Genomic DNA, 18,391 nt, shown 5'->3' with positions numbered 1-18,391 from the left:
GGTGGTCGGGGGAGAGGGAGAAGTAGGCTCCCTGATAAGCAGGGAGCCCAATGTGGGACTCAATCTCAGGGTCCTGGGATCACGACCTAAGTCTAAGGCAGACACTTAACCCATTGAGCCAAAAGCTTCCCAGATGATTTTAATGTGTAGCTAAGGCTGAGAAATGCTGGTCCTGTCCTTACTAAGTCCTTACTAAGTAAGGACTTACTGTCCTTACTAAGAAGTCTAAACTCCCCCAAAGCACTTCAGCCATTCTGGGAGAGTTTGAGCTGGAGGGCAGAGACAATGGGTGTGGGCAGAGCTTGGCACCCTTGACCTCTGTTGGCCCATTCTGAAGAAAGAGTTTGGACTTGCCCTTGGATACCCATCATCCTTGTTCCATGGGAAATAGCTTCTTGTTCTTCTGCTGCCGCATTGCACCAATGGCCGTTTTTATTTATTTTTTATTTTTTCCTGAAGAGGTAATCTATTTACAGGGGCGGACAATTTTAGGAAAGGAAATGGAGTGGAAAATTGACATCCTGTCTTTGTTTTCAACTACCCCATTCCCCATCCACAGGTACCTCTCTGAACGACTTCTTGTCTCTGTCCAGACTTTCTTGGAAATACAACTACAAATATATGTTCTTAGTTCTCCCCTTTTTAAAATCCAAATTTTTTAAAAGATTTTATTTATTTATTTGACAGAGAGAGATCACAAGTAGGCAGAGAGGTAGGCAGAGAGAGAGACAGAGGAGGAAGCAGGCTCCCCGCTGAGCAGAGAGCCCGATGCAGGACTCGATCCCAGGACCCCGGGATCATGACCTGAGCCGAAGGCAGCGGCTTAACCCCCTGAGCCACCCAGGCGCCCTTAAAATCCAAATTTAATGTATTATATAAATGCTCCTACTTTTTCTTCTTTTATTTAAATATACTTCAGCTTTTTTCCCATATGTAAATATCCCAAGCCTCTTATTCTGTTTTATACCGTGTCATGTTCCCTACATGGATACACCGTAACTCATGTGACCATTCTCTACGGGTGGAAATTTGGGTTGTTTCTAGTCTTCTGCTATTACAAACGAAGCTGCAGTGGCCTTGGACGGTCTTCATTCACCCACCTGCACCAGCTCTAGAATCCACAGAAATCACTGACTACCTTCCCAGCTCCCCCTTATGCTAACACCAGCGTTCTCTTCAGGCTACCACCACACACACCTCCTTTGCCCTGGATTCAATAGCTTCCTTGTTCAAACCTAGGTTCCTGAGCTTCCCTTTTCCTCTGATGTTTCTGATTCAGTGGGTCTGGGCTGTGGCTCAAGAATCTGCACCTGTAAGACTTTCCCAGATGCCACCGATGCCACTGGTCTGGAGACAACACTTTGAGAGTCACCGCTCTGGTTCCTTTTGTCCTCGGTATACACAGTTTCCTCCCTTATAACTACCTCAGTCCACCTTTATGTCCTTGCTATCTTCTTTCTTGAAGAAACCTTTCATCATTTTGGTGGGGGTGGGAGTGGGGGTGAGGGGAACCTGTCTGAGAGACAGAGAAACCCTGACACTGCCTACTCTGTGCCTTTAGGCAGCTTGTTCCCTGAGACTCGGTTTCCTCAACCAATAGAAGGTAAAGTCCTGTGACCTGACAAGGAGTGTGAGGAGTAAATGAGATCATGTGCACAGAAGTACTCTTCAGACTCTAAAGGATACCCCAATGGACGGAGCCACTGTCATTACTGAACCGACAAGGAAGTTTCCTTTTGAGGTAAGGAAATTACTGCAAAGGAAGCAGTCCAGGGAAAGAATCTGAACTAGTGAGCCAGGGCCAAGCTATGCTGCTTGTGGATGTAGGAGAGGAAGACGCGGGGGACTTGAAGAGGAGGAAAACTGTTCCTGTCACCTCTCACAACCTCTTTCCCCCAGCGGGACTGGGAGCCCCGCCATCTTTTCCTTTCCAGTTTCCCCTCCTCTGGTCCCCCACCTTCTGCCTCCTGCTCCTTGGCCAGGGGTGGGGGTCGCTGCTGAAAGTCACCACAGCTCAGGTGTGGGGAAGAGACATCTTTAGAATTGTGTGCATGCATTTACCGTCATGCCTGTCTTACTTGTTGACATCTTTGTGTACTTCTGGTCGTTGTTTCTGTCTACGATGAAAATTAACACAGAGATGTGCTGGAGGCAGTCTAGATACTCAGATCAACAAAGCACCCCTCACTCTTCAGATCTCCTTCCAATATAGTCAGAATAAAATGTGAAAGAACATAACAAAACTATGAAGCTTCAGTGCATTAATTTAGCCTTTTGATGAGCATTTCCCCAGTACCCACAGGAGCAGGGATTTGGAGAATTAATTACTTAGAACCACTGGTCTGAGGAGGTCTGCCTTAAAATATCTGCCCTATTAGTTCACCCTGACTTGAAACTGATGCCATTCTTAACTTGGGTCTGCCACAAACCTGTTACTACAGAGAGTAACACATTGCCAGGCGAAGTGCACTGCTTGGGCATCCTTGCTCTCTGGCTTGTGAATTCAGCCAAATGGGCACTGGCAGGAGATGACAGAGCAGGACATTTATTCCTCATTCTCTTCCTGCTTCAATCTCTGGGAATAGCAACGTGTCGCTCTGTGATTACAGATAATCACAGTATCTTCAATAGGCTCCAATAACACTGTTTCCCCTCTGGGACCGAGGGTAGTCATGGCTTCCCACTGGTCCTTGTCCTTAAGGACATTGGCATCAGGCATTCCCTGAACCTTGCCCACAGCTCAACGAGTAGTCCCTTTATTCAACTATCCATTAAGCCCTTTTGAGTACAATGCTGTTTTCTGCCAGGACTCGACTGAGGCACTCACATCAGGACTGATGCATAAGGATGACGTCATCTGTAGCAAAGAGTCGCAGAGGCAGGAGCTGGGCAGGAGCAGGTCCCAGGAATGGGTCCAAGAGTGGGGAAGGGCTAAGAGTGCAGGGAGCGCTGTCTGGGCTACAGGCCATCACAGCTGATGGTCAGCAGGGGCAGGATGAGATCACAGGCCACCAAGGGCAGAGTCTTGTTTATCTTTAGCACCTCATACACTGCTGGGCCCCTGTGGGCTCGCAACACATGTTGGTGGAATGAAGGAAAGAATTAGCCCCCTTGATGGGCATCTGAAAAGGGAAGCAGGGGAAGTCGAAAGAAGGGCTTGGGATAGAAATTGATCTTGACCCAGTTCTTTCTTTGGCTTCCGGCCAGCCTGCAACAGACACGGGCTCTGAGACGCCACTGCCTCTCCCATCGTGACGCTTAGACTGTAGCCTAGAAAAGACTCATAAGATCCTTAAAGTCTTTCTCACTGATGTTGTTTAATATTTTTAAATAACCTTTTTTATAAAACTTATACACCCATGTTAAATTTATAAAGTAGATTTAAATATAAAGGAGAAAATAAAAACGACTCAGAAACCATCTTTGCCACCTGCATATACCCTTGTCCTCTGAAAGAGAGAGAACAAGAGAAAGAGAAGACACTGTAACCTGCTTTTAAACTCAAGTTATGATATATCATGAAATATTTTACATGGCATTGGCATCTTTTTACCAACCAGGCGTATGATAATTAATTTTTTTTAAGTAGGCTCTGCACTCAGTGTGGGGCTCGAACTCACAACCCCCAGATAAAGGGTTACATGCTCTACTGACTGAGCCAGCCAGGGGCCCCTGATTGTTAGTCTTGAAATGAAGTATGGCACACAGCTGGTAATAGGAATAAGAAACACTGCTTGAATAGGACACTGCTTGAATAGCACAGGTATTGTGCTAACTTAGATTACACAGTAGGCTTTATTATTATCCCCATTTCAGGGGTGCCTGGCTGGCTCAGTGGGTTAAAGCCTCTGCCTTCAGCTCAGGTCATGATCCCGGGGTCCTCGGATTGAGCCCTGCATCAGGCTCTCTGCTCAGCCTGCCTGCCTCTCTGCCTACTTGTGATCTCTGTCTGTCAAATAAATAAATAAAATCTTAAAAATAAAGAAAATATTATTATCCCCATTTTATACATGAGGAAACTAAGACAAAGGGGATCCGAATAACTTGTAAACATGATGGATTCGGGAGTCAAATCCAGAGGGTCCGGCTCCAAGTGTTGGAAGCAAGGTTGGCCACGGTGCCTCATTGAAAGATTTGGTTTCCATTGCCCAGAATTTGGGTTAGATATAGAAGGTCCAAGCTTATCTTTCCCCCTCTCATAGGAGTTAACATGGACCTTACACAAAACTGATGCTCACTTATTTATTGAATGAGTCTCTGGGAAGTTATGAAGAAAATATAGACATGCCCAAGTTATGATGATATAGGTTGACATTTGAGACAGTTTTTTGGGCTGAACAGAGGGTGTACATTTTTTGAACCACCCATGTCCATCTTATCCTCTTGGACAGAATGAAAAGTTCTGACCTACAATACATCTTGATGTTTCCTTGTTATAGTTCCTGGTCAACTTGTATGTGGATAATGTTTTCGCAAGACCCCTCTCAGAACTCTCTCAGAGGTTGGATAGAACAGGGATGGGAACCTGAGGTGAGCCAAGGGGTCTGCGGCAGTCTCCCTCACTTCGCTGATAGCAGAACGCCTGATAAGTTACACTTCACTCTGCTGATTATGTCATCTCTGAGAAGACAGAGAACTTAATTTGGATGAGGAAGGGATTTTTTCAACCAGCTAATGAAAACAACCTTTTTTTCATGGCATTGGTAATCATCACATCTACATAAAAACTTCTTTCCAGCCTCAGCTCCCACTCTGTCCCCCACGTCGTGCAGTTGCCCATTACCCCTCTATGCTTTTTGTTCCTGCCGTCCCATCTGTCTGGAAAGTCTTTGCCACCATTCTTCATACGTCTTCTTACCCAGACAATGCCTTGCATGCCCAGATCAAATGCCTCCTCCTCCTGGAAGAATTCCCAGGTTTCCCCCCCTTCCCACCAAAGTCAATACTTCCCCTCTGCCTTTATTAGAATATGCACCAGCTCCTCTGTGTGTGTGTGTGTGTGTGTGTGTGTGTGTGTGAGGGGAGGAAGCTTTTGACCACTTCTTGCACTTCACCATGAACTCTACCAGGGAGGGACTCTACCTCGTGTACCTCTATGGCCCCAGCTCCTCGCTGTGTGCAGAACTCAGATTTCACAAAAATACATAGAAAATACGGAGGGAGAAGCATAAACCCAAGGGGACATTCTGAAGAATCAAATGGTTCTGTGAGAAATGTGCGAAGGAGGTCAAGGTTTAAATGAGGGGCACAAGAAAGGTGCTCAAGACAAGCAGCTTTCCTTAAAAGTGTATCCTGAGTCAGGGGAGTGTGCAGAGGGAAATACTCTGTTTGGAAGAGAGCGGGCAATGTTAGCCAATGATTAAGGTAAGGCTGAGCCTCTGCTAACAGAATTAAGTCTCCATCAAAGAGACTGGCCTCTGCATTGGGAAGGGAGCAGTGAAAAGAACGAGTTACTGCCCAGAATAGTGAAAATGCTGGCATGAGATCACCTAACTCAGGGTTTCTCAGCCCGACTACACTTTGGGGTCACCCAAGAAACTTAAAACCTCCCAGGCCACACCCCATACCGGGAGTGGGAGACCCAGCTATCAAGAGCTGTCAAACCTCCTCGGTCAATGTTAAGAACCACTGTTCTAATTTTTGTTTAAGTGGAACTCAAGCCTACAGATCCAGATGAATCACAGCTCAGGAAATTTAAGGATTCTGCAGTAGAGAAAAATCTGGAAAATAAGAGAGAGTTCAGAGAACTGGGGACAAGAGATTGACAAAGAAGAAAAAAAAGTATCATGAAAGCTGCTGAATTAAGCTCCAAGATGATTCCTGGCCACATCCTAGAACTTTGATTACAAAGACAACTTGTGTCCCATCCTGTCGATGGCATGAAACCAGTTAGGGCTCAGACAGAGTGAGACATCCTACACTATCTCCTTTCCTTGGGCAGGGATGGTGGTGGTGGTGGTGCTGTTTACTCTCTAATTGGCAGATCCGCAGAGTGTCCCCAGATGCTGTGCATGGTGTAACTGTCCTCCAGGCAGAGACGAGCCTTAAGGACTGTCTAGTGGGATGAGGGTCTGTGCGGGAGCTTCCTATCTGCGCCCATCACAAGATGGCAGAGGTGAGGCCCCGGGCCCTTAGAGGTTCACTGAGCTTTATGGCAGTCAAGCCCTTTCCCATACTTTGGCTCACACAGTCCTTATAATAACCCTAAGGTGACAGACCTAACTGACTCCCCTTTACAGATGAAACAGACTTGAGAATGTGCAGTGACTTATCCCCAGTCATGGGGTATGTGGTAGCTCTAGGTCCAAAAGCCAGGGCCCCATGCCGTTTGGATCCACCATCACCCCATTGAGCTTAGGAGCTTTGGTGATACATTCTTGGGGTTGCCTATCACTGTTCCTGCCCAAGCCAGAACATCCACGGAAATCCTCAAAGACACACATCCTGGGCCCCTTATTGCCTTATGGGAACATACATTGAGGGCTAGGATGGCAAGCCGAGTAAGGGCTTGGTGGTGGGGTGTTATCTGGCTGTTTTATATGGGTGGCCAGGGAACACATCCCTGAAAGTGGCAATCAGACAGAGGCCTGAAGAACGTGAGGGAACCACATGCTGAGGTTACCTAAGAGTGCTCCTGGCAGAGGCCGGGCAGGGACAGAGGCTGGGGGCAGGGGGCGGGGTGCTGCTCAGTTGTGGCAGGAGCAGCAAGCCGGCCAGTGTGGCGATGGAAGGGAGGTCGGAGAGGAAGGCGGGGGCCAGACCAGCTGAGTTTGCTCTGCGGCCCACGTAAGACTGAACACGGGGCTACTCTCCAGTGTCATCCTGAGTCAGGCCACTATGATATTTTGTATACTTTTTAATATTTTAAAAATATGTTTATATTTTTTATTTCGTATATTTTGTATACTGAGGACATTTTGTATATTTGAGACAATGACCTGATACAGCAGGAAGGACACCCGTCAGTGAAGAGGAAGGCGCTCTGCCTCAGGCCCCAAGTTTCCTAGCTGATGAGAGAATACAATACATTTCTTTTATTTTTTCTAAACGTTTTTTTTTTTAATTTTGTATATTTATTTGACAGAGAGAGCGCGCGCGCATAAACAAGAGGAGTGGCAGGCAGAGGGAGAGGGCAAAACAGGCTTCCCGATGAGCCTGATGTGGGCTCAATCCCAGGACCCTGGGATCACGACCTGAGCTGAAGGCAGAGGCTTAACCATCTGAGCCACTGGCATCCCAACACGTTCCTGCTTTCTGTCTGTTTCTGATAACTCTGCTGTGAAATAGGGGTTGGGCCGTGGGGGAGCTTGGAGACCTTTTAAGCCTTTTCCAGAAGGCATCCCCTCTATGGTACTAGAGGTAACCTACAGCTCTAGCCTCGTGGGTGGATGGCAGTGTGGGAAGGGTCTGTCCATTGGCAGAGCCCCACAGATATGGTTTTGGTTTCTTCCAGACCCACCAGCACAGGCTGTGTGTGAGTGAGTGTGTGTGCATGTGTGCATTTAATCTTTATTTACCCAATAAGGATGTTACCCTAATGTTATTTATATTATATTTATATTTCTTGAATTGCTACAGAGGTTGTGCATTTTTCCACATAGCGAATAAGTATTTTATATTTTCTTTTGGGTGTAAATACTTCATTTCTTTTGATTTCTTACTAAGCTGGATTTTTGAAGAAGTAACCAATAATCTGCTTTTCAAACCAGAATGCTGGGTTTGGTTTGTATGTAATGGGTATATAATGGGTAATTTTATGTGTCACCTTTGCTTGGCCATGGTACGTAGTTTCTGGTTAAACACCAGTCTGTTTAAACAAGATGTTGCACTGAGGGTTTTTGTTATGTTTTGTTTATTTGCTTTAGTTTTTATTGAGAGACAGAGAGAGAGAGAGCGCGCGCATGCATGCAGTGGGGGAGGGACAGCAGGAGAGGGAGAGAGAAGCTTAAGCAGGATCCCTGTCCAGTGTGGAACCTGATGTGAGCTGGATCCCATGACCCTGAGATCATGACCTCAGACAAAATCAAGAGTCAGATGCTTAACAGACTGAGTCACCCATGTGCCCTGAAGTGAGGTATTTTAAAAGATGTGATTAACATTTACATCAGTGGATTTTAAGCAAAGCAGATTGATTTTCATTGGGTGGGTCTCATCCAATCAGAGAGAAAAGAGATCAATTGATTGATCAATCAATCCAATCATAAGAGAAAAGGCTGAGATCCTCTGAGGAAGAGGGAATTCTGCCACCAGATCGCCTTCAGACTTGAGCTGCAGCCTCAACTCCTGTTGCTGTACAGTTAATCTTACTCCCTCCTCTCTCTCCATACATGTATATTACACCACATCTGTGTCACGCAATGTATCTATGCAACACTGTATATACAGATAGATACATATTACAAGCAGCCTGGTGGTTCTGTTTCTCTGGAGAACCCTAACACAGGGTGTGAGCACTCCTTGACGCTGGAGGTCAGCACACCTATGGGAGACCTGAGCTGCCTGGAACCAAAGGATATCAGGCTGGTGCGGGTGGGACCAGCCCAACTTCAGTGTGGCTTCTGATGCTATCGCCAAGTCCTATCTCGGGCTCATTTGATCAAGCTTTCTTCTTGCCACCATGACTGATCCCACCAACCTGGTGGGTCCTTAGTACAAACACCCAAGATGCTATCGCCCTCCATGGGGTCAAAAGGGCACAGGAAGACCATGTTTGTTTCCTTACTTCTCAGGTAAAATCTTGACCTAGATCATCTCTTTTATCTTCTACATATGTCCCAACATAAATTCCACATGTGTTCCCATTTGAAGAAGACACTGGATTACTTTCTTTTAATTTAAAGCTCTAATTTTTTCCCCACCTATTCTCTTTATCAGAAATCTCAGATTGTATTTTTCCCATTTATTATAGTTCTTTAACTATTTTTTGACTCATAAAAATCTGTCCCTAATTCCAATGCTGCCTTCTTTATGAGCAACCTGTGTTTAGTGATCATATTCTATTCACTATATACCTATGTGCCTTTGGACATGTTAGACTCTCAGTAAATGTCTTTTGAGTTCCCACAACTAATTAAATATACCAGCTTTTTAAAAACCAAAACCAAAAAAGCAAGCAAACAAAGAGTTTGTTTGTCAAGGAGAGAGCCCACAACGTATTTTGGTAAATGAAGTTACTGAATGAACTTCTTTATCTTCCTCACCTCCTACCCTCCTTTGTGATGGTGAGGGGAGGGCCCTGGACGCGGAGAAATGAGAGGTGTGGAATTCTGAGGGGATGCTGCATAATCTTGTAATAAGCGTTACATGTTTTGGGGCCCTTCTCTTCTTATCCTTAAGTGATGGGATTTCTAAGGTCCTTGAAATTCTGACATTCTGTAAAAATTATTTCATTAATGTGTGTCACCCCCATAAACTGTCAACATCTCAAGTGATCGCCATTGCCTCCCAAGCCCTGGGCACAGTGCCGGAAATGTAGTGAGTACATATTTGTTGGATGAATGAAGTATAGGAATAGCATGAGTTGGGACTCACTCATTTATTTATGCTTAACATTTCTCGAGTATCAACCATGTAACAGATATGGTCCTTGAACTTGGGGTGACAAGGATAAAGGTACAGGTTGAGCCCTTGTTATGGACTGGACTGTGCCACCCACCCCCCAGTTCATATGTTAAAGCCCTAAATCCCAGTGTGACTGTTTTGAGTGATTGGTTGGTAAGGAGCTAATTAAGTTTAAATGAGATCATAAGGGGACACCTGGGTGGCTCAGTTAGTTGAGCGTCTGCCTTGGGCTTGGGTCACGATCCCAGCGTCCTGAGATTGAGCCCCGCATCAGACTCCCTGCTCAGTGGGGAGCCTGCTTCTCCCTCTGCCCTCCACCCTGCTTGTAGCTCACTCACTCTCTCACTCTCGCTCTCTCTCTGACAAATAAATAAATAGAATCTTTAAAATAAATAAATAAATAAATAAATAAGATCATAAGAATTGGGCTCTGATCCAATAGGGCTGGTGTCCTTACAAGAAGAGGAAGAGACACTAGAGATACCCTCTCCACCCCTCTTGGCAAGCACCTAGGAAGGGTCATTTGAGGACCCAGTAAGAAGGGGGCTGTCTATAAGCCAGGAAGAAAGCCTTCATCAGAAACAGAATTTGCGGGGCGCCTGGGTGGCTCAGTGGTTAAAGCCTCTGCCTTTGGCTCAGGTCATGATCCCAGGGTCCCAGGATCGAGCCTCACTTCGGGCTCTCTGCTCAGCAGGGAGCCTGCCTCCTCCTTCTCTTTCTCTCTGCCTGCCTCTCTGCCTACTTGTGATCTGTCTGTCAAATAAATAAAAATCTTTTTTTTTTTAGATTTTATTTATTTATTTATTTGACAGAGAGAAATCACAAGTAGTTGGAGAGGCAGACAGAGAGCGATAGAGGGAAGCAGGCTCCCCGCTGAGCAGAGAGCCCGATGCGGGACTCGATCCCAGCACCCTGAGATCATGACCTGAGCTGAAGGCAGCAGCTTAAACCACTGAGCCACCCAGGCGCCCCAAATAAATAAAAATCTTAAAAAAAAAATAAAGAAACAATTTGCTGGCACGTTGACCATGGACTAGCCTCCAGACCTGTGATAGAATCACTGTTTATTGCTTAAGCCATAAAGTGGTGGTAATTTGTCATGGCAGCTCGAGCAGACTAGTACAGCCCTCAAGGAGCTCATAGTCTAGAAGCTGCAGCAGATGAGGAGTGAGCACTAATGCGGAGAGATTAGTCCTCTGAGATGGAATGGATTGGGGGGGGGGGTTTTGCTATGGAAGCTCAGAAGTAAGTTGCCCAGTTGAGACTGAGAGGTGGGAGGTGGGGGCAACAAAGTCTCCTCAGAGAATGTAATGTGTCTGGGAAGCACTGAGGCACCCAAAGAAATGAGAAGGAGAAAGATGAGAGGGAAGGCTGTCATGAGCACGGGGAGCCGCCACAGACCTCAGGAAACCTTCAGGCTGAATGGCAGGTCATACCTGGGCAAGACCCAGCAGCCCAAAGAAGAGAATCAAAAGTTCAAGCAAACCATCTGGAGAAGGGAGGGACAAGATGAAGAGAAAACACAACTTAGGAGAAAATCAAATTCCTAGATACTTCGGGCAGTCAGAGACCCAGTTCACAATTCAGTGGCTTGTGTTTGTCAGGATAGGGATTTGACAGCAAGTATCTCCTGTATCATCATCATCATTGCCTTTCTACCACCTTCCCCCTTCAGCACGTGCACCCGCTAGGTCTCTGTTGGCCTGAGAACTCCTGCCCGGCTTTCTCTCTCACCCTCATCAGTCACAGCCTTTCCATTCACTGCTGAGTTTCTTGTACGAGTTACCTATACCCACCCCATCTTCTCCTGGCTCTTCAACCCACTGTCACTCTTCTCTGAGGTCCTCAGGGGCTCTTAGCTGCTATGTCTTTGTGTGATCTGACCCTAGTGTCACTCCCTCCCTCTGGAAACCCTTGATGCTTCGAGGGAATGCCTCTCTAGTCTGTGAGTCTCTTGAGGGCAAAATCTGTATTTGCTTTAGGCATTGGGGAAGCGCCCATTGCCGGTGTGGTGCCGGCCTTCAGACAAGCATTTGGCAACTGTCGAATAAATAACTCTCTTGACATCTTTGACACCTCTCCATTCCAGTCATACACCTATTTCTCTGGTCCTTCTTTTCCAGCGTCCCTCACCGAGGAAGGCTTCTTCCGCCATCCTCTCCTTAAGTGTTGCTGTTCCCGAAGGTTCTGTCCTTGGTCCTGTTCTTCTTTCATGCGACTTGCTCTCTTTGGGTCGCTTCTTCCACCCCCATCTACGATGACTTCTGTTAGATCTACGTCTCTAAGCCCATTTCCCTCCTGAGCTGCAGACCTGTAGGCCTCCAACTGGACAGCTCTCTCTTCACATCTTGGGCAAACACCCTCAGGTCCACGTGTTCATAACGAACGCCTCTTTCCCCCTACATCTGCTCCCCATCCTGCCTTGCTTTCCCTGACACTGCCTTCTATGAGGTCACACAATCCGGATACCTGCTAGTCTTCCACCTGATCGAATTCTGACAATCTAGCTCCTTAAAGCTCTTACATCCATCTCCCCTAGTCCTGTTCTTTCCACCCATACCCTACTTGAGGCTTTCACCCTCTCTCACCTGGGTTATGGCATAGGCTGTGGGCAACTTTCTCTGCGTCCCTTCTAGCACCCTTCCCATCCTTCTATGCTACTGTAAATAAGTAAACATGCAAAGTCATATTAAGTAACTTGAGGTTATAAATGTAACTATATGTATAGAATAGTCCCAAACTAGTTAATACTCAATATGTGCTTAGACAAAAAGAGTAAAAGAAAATACACAACCATGTTAACAATGTTAACACCCATAAATTTTTGGGTTGGGGGATTATGGGTGAATTTTGTGTTTTTAATACACTGATCCCATTTTTTAAAAATTTAAAATTATAATAGTCATATATGAATTTCATCATAAAAAATGAAAGTTTTATAAGTAATTTTTTTAATTTAATTTTTTAAAGATTTATTTATTTGAGGGGGTGACAGAGGAGAGGGAGATTCTCTAAGACTCCTCTAAGTGTGGAACCCAACCTGGGGCTAGATGCCCCCTACCTGATCCTGGGACCTTGAGATCATGACCTGGGCCAAAGCCAAGAGTCAGATGCTTAACTGACCATGCTACCCAGGTGCAAATAATTTTTTTTTTAAGAAAATCTATTTCACTCTCTGGGACTTCTCTTCATCATTGGTGTTCACCAATAGGTCGCCACTCCAGCTCGGTTTAGGAGAGAGGCTGAGAAGTTCTTGGTGACAACCAATAGGGTTTGTCGCTGCGGTTGCTCTTAATCCTCCAGAGCACATTTGATTCAGATAATCTCTGTGGCTGTACCGCTCCAAAAATTCCCGTTTGCCCAAGCAACCTGAGAGTCTGAGGGAACCAGGGCATGTGGCTTGTACTCAGCAGTCCCCCTCCGTGTCCAGGACTTCCCACAGTCCCCTGATATTTGAGCTCCTGGTTATGTGATGTCGTTAAAACATCCTGGAGTGCTGTGCGCCATCGCTGGCTGTCCGGGAGCCCATGTGTGAAGGGCTCTCAAAACCCAGGAGGGGGGCACTGAAGAGTTAGACTCCCAGTCCTGTCACTAGCCCTGATCTTCAGAAAGCTACACTTCCATTCACACTAATTGATATTTCGGACCTCTGTTCATATTTCTGTCCAGAGATAACGAGACCTGAAGCTGAATTTGGACCTAAAGCTGATAAAGAACTGAGAATCAAGAATGCCCGGACTACCTCTCTCTCTTCATCCGTAAAGAGGTAGAGCTGGATCAGGTTTCCTCCAACGGTGCTATTTCACTGACGAATGTGGGGCTAGCAGGCGTGCGGCTGTGCACTGCCATCAGTTAGTGACCGGGGCTGTCATCAGAGCCACCTGAGTGAGTCCAGGTGCCAAAGGGGCCGTCCACCTCTGCCCCCACTGCCTCCTCGGACCCCGGTATGGCTGGGGGTTACACGTACCATTGACAACGAGCAAGCAACTGGTCTGCAGGCAGGTCCATCCCTGCACCTCCCCATTTATTAATAAGGGACAATCAATTGACCCCATCTAGCCATACAGCTTGAAGAAAGCTGCCTTGTTTTCTTTTAAAAGACATCAAAAGAGATCCAGATCCACAAATGTACCAGAAATAATTAGAACGAAAATCATTCTCACTAATCAAAGACCCCATTGGTTATTTGAGAATTTGCAGATTTGTCCCAACCTAGGAGGCAGACATCAAATAATTGCCCTTAACTTTTTAAAATGAGGTGACTATATTCTTTTTTCTGGAGTCTTTTGCGTAAGACAATTCATAAGAGATTCACAATGCCAGCACTCTATCTAATCTAACATCATTAAAAACAACATAATTCCAACTTCCTAAAAGGGAGGGAGCAGGAGAACAAAGGGAAAAGGTGGGGAAGGGCACCCACATAAAACACCGTATGTTGGAATTGCCTCGGGGCAATACCGCGAGCGCTATCCCCAGAAGTCCACTCACCTGCCTTTCTTAGACATCTCGTGTACTTCTCTTCGTCCATGCACTTTGCTTTCAGTGGCCCAAACCCATCCCCACCACAAAATGAAGACTCCAACTTTCATATTCTGGACAGCCAGCATGGGTTTCCAAATGCAAATGGTTCTCTCAAAAAAACAGCAAAAAGGAAAATGATGTTCTTTTCTCTTTTAAGACATTATTGGTCTGTTCATTAATTCCAAGGATGTTTACTCATGCAAAAAAAAAAAAAAAAATCAAGCCACAGTATGTAATCTGGAGAGCAGGAGAAAGCAATTTCCACTAAACCTATAAATCCTCCTACGTCAGATGTCAGGGATTTTCTGAACTGAGGTTGAAGTCCTGTGTTCCTGTTGAACAATTATTTCGGCTGGTCTAAATTAGCTCATCATCAGATGTGGCGAATATGTTAGTAAAGATCTATATTTTCTGGTCCAATGAATAGGAGGAAAATGGACCAAAGCAATTTCCAAAATGAGAAATGCTTAGAGGTACTGACTGCTTCATATGCCAAGTTAATGAGCTCCTCCCTGGATCTATTTTAAGCTTCCAGCCATTATTATTTGCTTTAGCTGAGGGCTGGATTTGCACAGCTCCCTGCCCCCATTCCTGCCTCTGCTGAATCCACAACAGCCTGGGGCTTCCTACCTGGGCAGGTTGTCTATAGGGCTGAGGTTGGGAGGGCTAGGTGGGGAAGAGGATTTTTTGTTTTTGTTTTGCACAAAAAGAACCAAAATTCCTTGTCCGCAGTATTATTTGTATTATGAACTTGATCAGACTTTTCACATTAAAAAAATAGCAGAAATAAATTAGAAATAGCCATTAAGTCTGTGATATCTATTGATAAAAGAATGGGCCCCAAATGGAGTTACTTATGCTAAGCTCCATGTCACCAAACCAAGACTTAGTTTTGCCCCCCCACAGAAATGTCATCTTAAATGATTCGATCAGAAGTCACCTACCTAATTAGCATTAGTTAGTAAACTGCCTGATAGACCCTTACCATCCCCTAAAGGAAAGTAACCTTGTAGTGACGATCGACTTTTTCATCTAGTGTAACTTCCTTGTCCCATCCCTTTTTTGCTTATACAAATCTTTCATTTTATATAGTTCCTCAGAGCTCCTTTCTATCTGCTGGATTAGATGCTGACTGATTGGTGAATCATTGAATAAAGCCAGTAAGAGCTTCAAAATGTACTCGGTTGAGTTTTTTAAACACCGTATATAATTTTTCTTTTTCTTTGATGCTTATTCAAAGACTGATGTAAGCAATGGGCCAGCGTTTGTGTCTTCAATAAAAAAGGGCACTCCAAGACCTTGTGGACAACCATAGCACAAGGTCCTTTAAACCGTTGACCCTTCAAATCTCAGCTGACATGGCTTGGATAACTTTCAGAGTATATCGGTGGAACTTAGTCAGGATTTCCAAGGCTCTTTATAGCTGAAAAGCAGACAGTTTCATGAAACTGCTAACCCATCACCCATAAGAAAGAGAATTAATTATGTAAGACCAAACAAATTGGTACAGGAAATTTTATTGAGGTTATTTGGAGCACTGTTGACTTGTTTTAATGTCCTATTTGTTGGATGTGTAAGGAAACCTTTCCTTTTTTCTTCTTATGCTGTATGCAATTCACAATAATTTTGTAAATTCTACTGTTGTAAACTAAAACAAAACATTTAAAAATGACATGCGGTTCTAACTGACACAATTAATTACCCTCCTCAGGTAATTCAGAAACTTACTTAATCTCTTTACTTTCAATATAATTGTTTACATATGCTCAGTAAGTATCTGTCCTTCTTTGTGCCAAGACATAATTGGAAGATTCCATTATGCAAGCAATGCCTTGCCTGGAATATTGTAGTTGAGAATGATGCTCAGTTGAATAGATGTGACAAGCCATTCTAAAGAACAAAGGGTGGGGCCCCCCGCTGGCTCAGTAGATAGGGCATCCAACTCTCCATCTAGGGATTGAAAGTTCGAGCCCCACGTTGAGTGTAGAGATTACTTAAAAAGAAGATCTTTTTAAACATTTTTGAAAAGAATAAAGAGCCAAGCTTGGCTGTAATTATGGAGTGAAAGCTTATAAAGTCCTCCCAGGAAAACTGACCTGAATGAGTTCATAGGGTCCAGCCTGATAGTTAGTAAGGAAGTTCACTTCAAAGGCAAGCCATTGGGATATTTTTTCAAAACCTCAAGAAGAAAGGAATTTACCCAAATGTAAAGGTACTGCAGCTGAAATCTGGTGGAGTATCTTGGGACAACAAATAAGATGTGTTTTTCCAAGTTTCTTTATGAACACTTACAGCCGGAAGTTAATTTGGGACCATTCAATACTGTATGACTCTAGATTTCTCCAGTAGGCTGAGAGGAGGCCTGTCTAATCAATAAACAATTGTGATGCACCTATCTAATTAATCAGCCAAATCTAATGAGACCAGCTTTTTTTGATGACCAAGAATAATCTTTAAATTATGTATGACCACAGGGGGAAGGAAGTCTGCCAGGAGAAATTGTCAGATACTGAAAGGGACCAAAGAGATTATTGGGTGTCCTTGCAGTAGAATGCTAAGCCTTGTCCAGCGGACCCTCCAGGGATTATCTCAACCTCTCAGGATGTAGCCTTTGATTGTCTTTGACCAGGCTATTTTACAACTCTGTCCAAGTAGACATCAACATGTTGAGAGATGATAGTAATGTATCTTTTCTGTCCATAGCTTTGCAAAGTATTCCTTTTGTTCAGTACAGAATATAAATCAAATCCTCATATGAACTAGTTGTAACATCTTACTAGTCCTTTTGCTAATTAATGAGTTAAATAGAAACTTTGACATGTGTTCATTTTTATAGTTAGATGAGAGTTATGATTAGATCTTCTTATATAAATTACCCTTTAACAGCAGTCAATAAACAGATGTTGAAGATAATTCAATATATAGAAATAAGGGCAGAATATGTGATGTCTGCAGAAGTCAACACAAGTCAAGCATGATTAGACACTCAATTGTATCTCACTGACTTGCTGACCTGAAGAATCAAAGTGGCAAAAGGGAAAGATCCTGGGGCTGAGTACACAAAAATCTCTAGGCCAAGAAGGCATTGAGAAGTCCATTAAAGGCTCTTTGGTGCTCATGTTGTAATATTGGAAAATGTAGTTCTTTCTAGTTTGGAGGATCCTGGACATAACCAAAGAGGGTAAATCCAGATGGCTTCAAATACCCATTTCTCACGTTCTCTCAGTAGTTTAGCAGAGAGCTGGCTCAACAGGTCTGAGTCTAGCTCAACGCAAGGACAGGCTGATGCTAGATGCCCAGCCTTCCTAACAAGGCCACTTCTACCACCAGACAGAACCCTATGGGGTGAGGTCTTGTCTTGGAGTCCTTTCTGCATTTGGGCCTGACCAATCATTCTCAGCCCAAACACCCTTTGTGGGGGAATCATGAGGGCTCAGAAATTCTCAGAAAGTATTGTGCCTTCCCTACTTATAAGTGCTCTTACTAATGTTTTCTCCTCACTAACACCATGTGACTCTATAGAAAGAGTATCCATGCCATTTTTGCAAGATAAAGATATAGGAGGACTTTGTGAAGATGACATGGAGCCTGAGACAACTAGCTAGGGCTAGCATCCAGATTCAGGAAGAAAGAGGAGTTGGAAATCATGATCCAAGAATTACTGAGGACACAGACTGACTTACTCAAGTATGGTATTTCCAGACCAATTTTAAATACCACTGTTTTGTTGTTGTTGTTTTTACCATATTCTCCTTTTCCTTTATTCAGCATACCAGTTTCCTTTATTTCTAACTTTTTCTCCCCCCCCCCTTCTCTTTTTAGATTTATTTATTTATTTGAGAACAAGAGAGTGCACATGCCAGCAGGAGTGGGGCAGAGGGAGAGAGAGAAACTCAAGCAGACTCCCTCCTGAGCAAAGAGCCTGATGTGGGGCTCAATCTCACAACCCTGAGATCATGACCTGAGCTGAAATCAAGAGTCAGACGCTCAACCAAATAAGCCACCCAGGCATCCCTCTAACTTCTTTCCTCACTCATCCCAGGCTTCTCTATACCAATGCAGGACCTCCAGGGTAGTATTCCTTCAGTGGAGAAAGGATCAGGTAGTAGTTGAGGCTAGGTTGCTTTCTCCTTGCCATTTATAGGCTTTTCAAGTGTCCCCTTGCCTCCAGGCCTCAGAACAAGCCCAACATTCACTGACCAGGAAGGTCAACTTCAGACACCACATTCCTGACTGTTCCAAGACAATGGACCTAGGTCTTCATCAATTGTTTTCAAGTTACTCACTCCAGAGCATCCCTAGCTAC

The 18,391-nt window shown here is 44.6% G+C and overlaps 1 protein-coding gene across 1 annotated transcript in view; it reads right to left on the bottom strand.

Annotated features, from left to right (window-relative positions):
• GABRR1 (gamma-aminobutyric acid type A receptor subunit rho1) overlaps positions 1-14,514 on the bottom strand; it is a 31,931-nt gene extending 17,417 nt beyond the window's left edge. The window contains exon 1 of the mRNA XM_004766917.3: positions 14,053-14,514. Within this exon, the coding sequence (XP_004766974.1) occupies positions 14,053-14,171 (119 nt within the window). The 5' untranslated portion in view covers positions 14,172-14,514. The remainder of the gene's footprint in view (positions 1-14,052) is intronic.
• Positions 14,515-18,391: the final 3,877 nt, after the last annotated feature.

This window comes from Mustela putorius, unplaced genomic scaffold (genome assembly GCF_011764305.1).
Source record: "Mustela putorius furo isolate JIRA1106 unplaced genomic scaffold, ASM1176430v1.1 tig00000166_pilon_pilon_pilon, whole genome shotgun sequence".
NCBI classification, from domain to species: Eukaryota; Metazoa; Chordata; class Mammalia; order Carnivora; family Mustelidae; genus Mustela; species Mustela putorius.
Note: the sequence above shows the minus strand (reverse complement) of the source record. Positions and strands in the feature narration are given on the sequence as shown.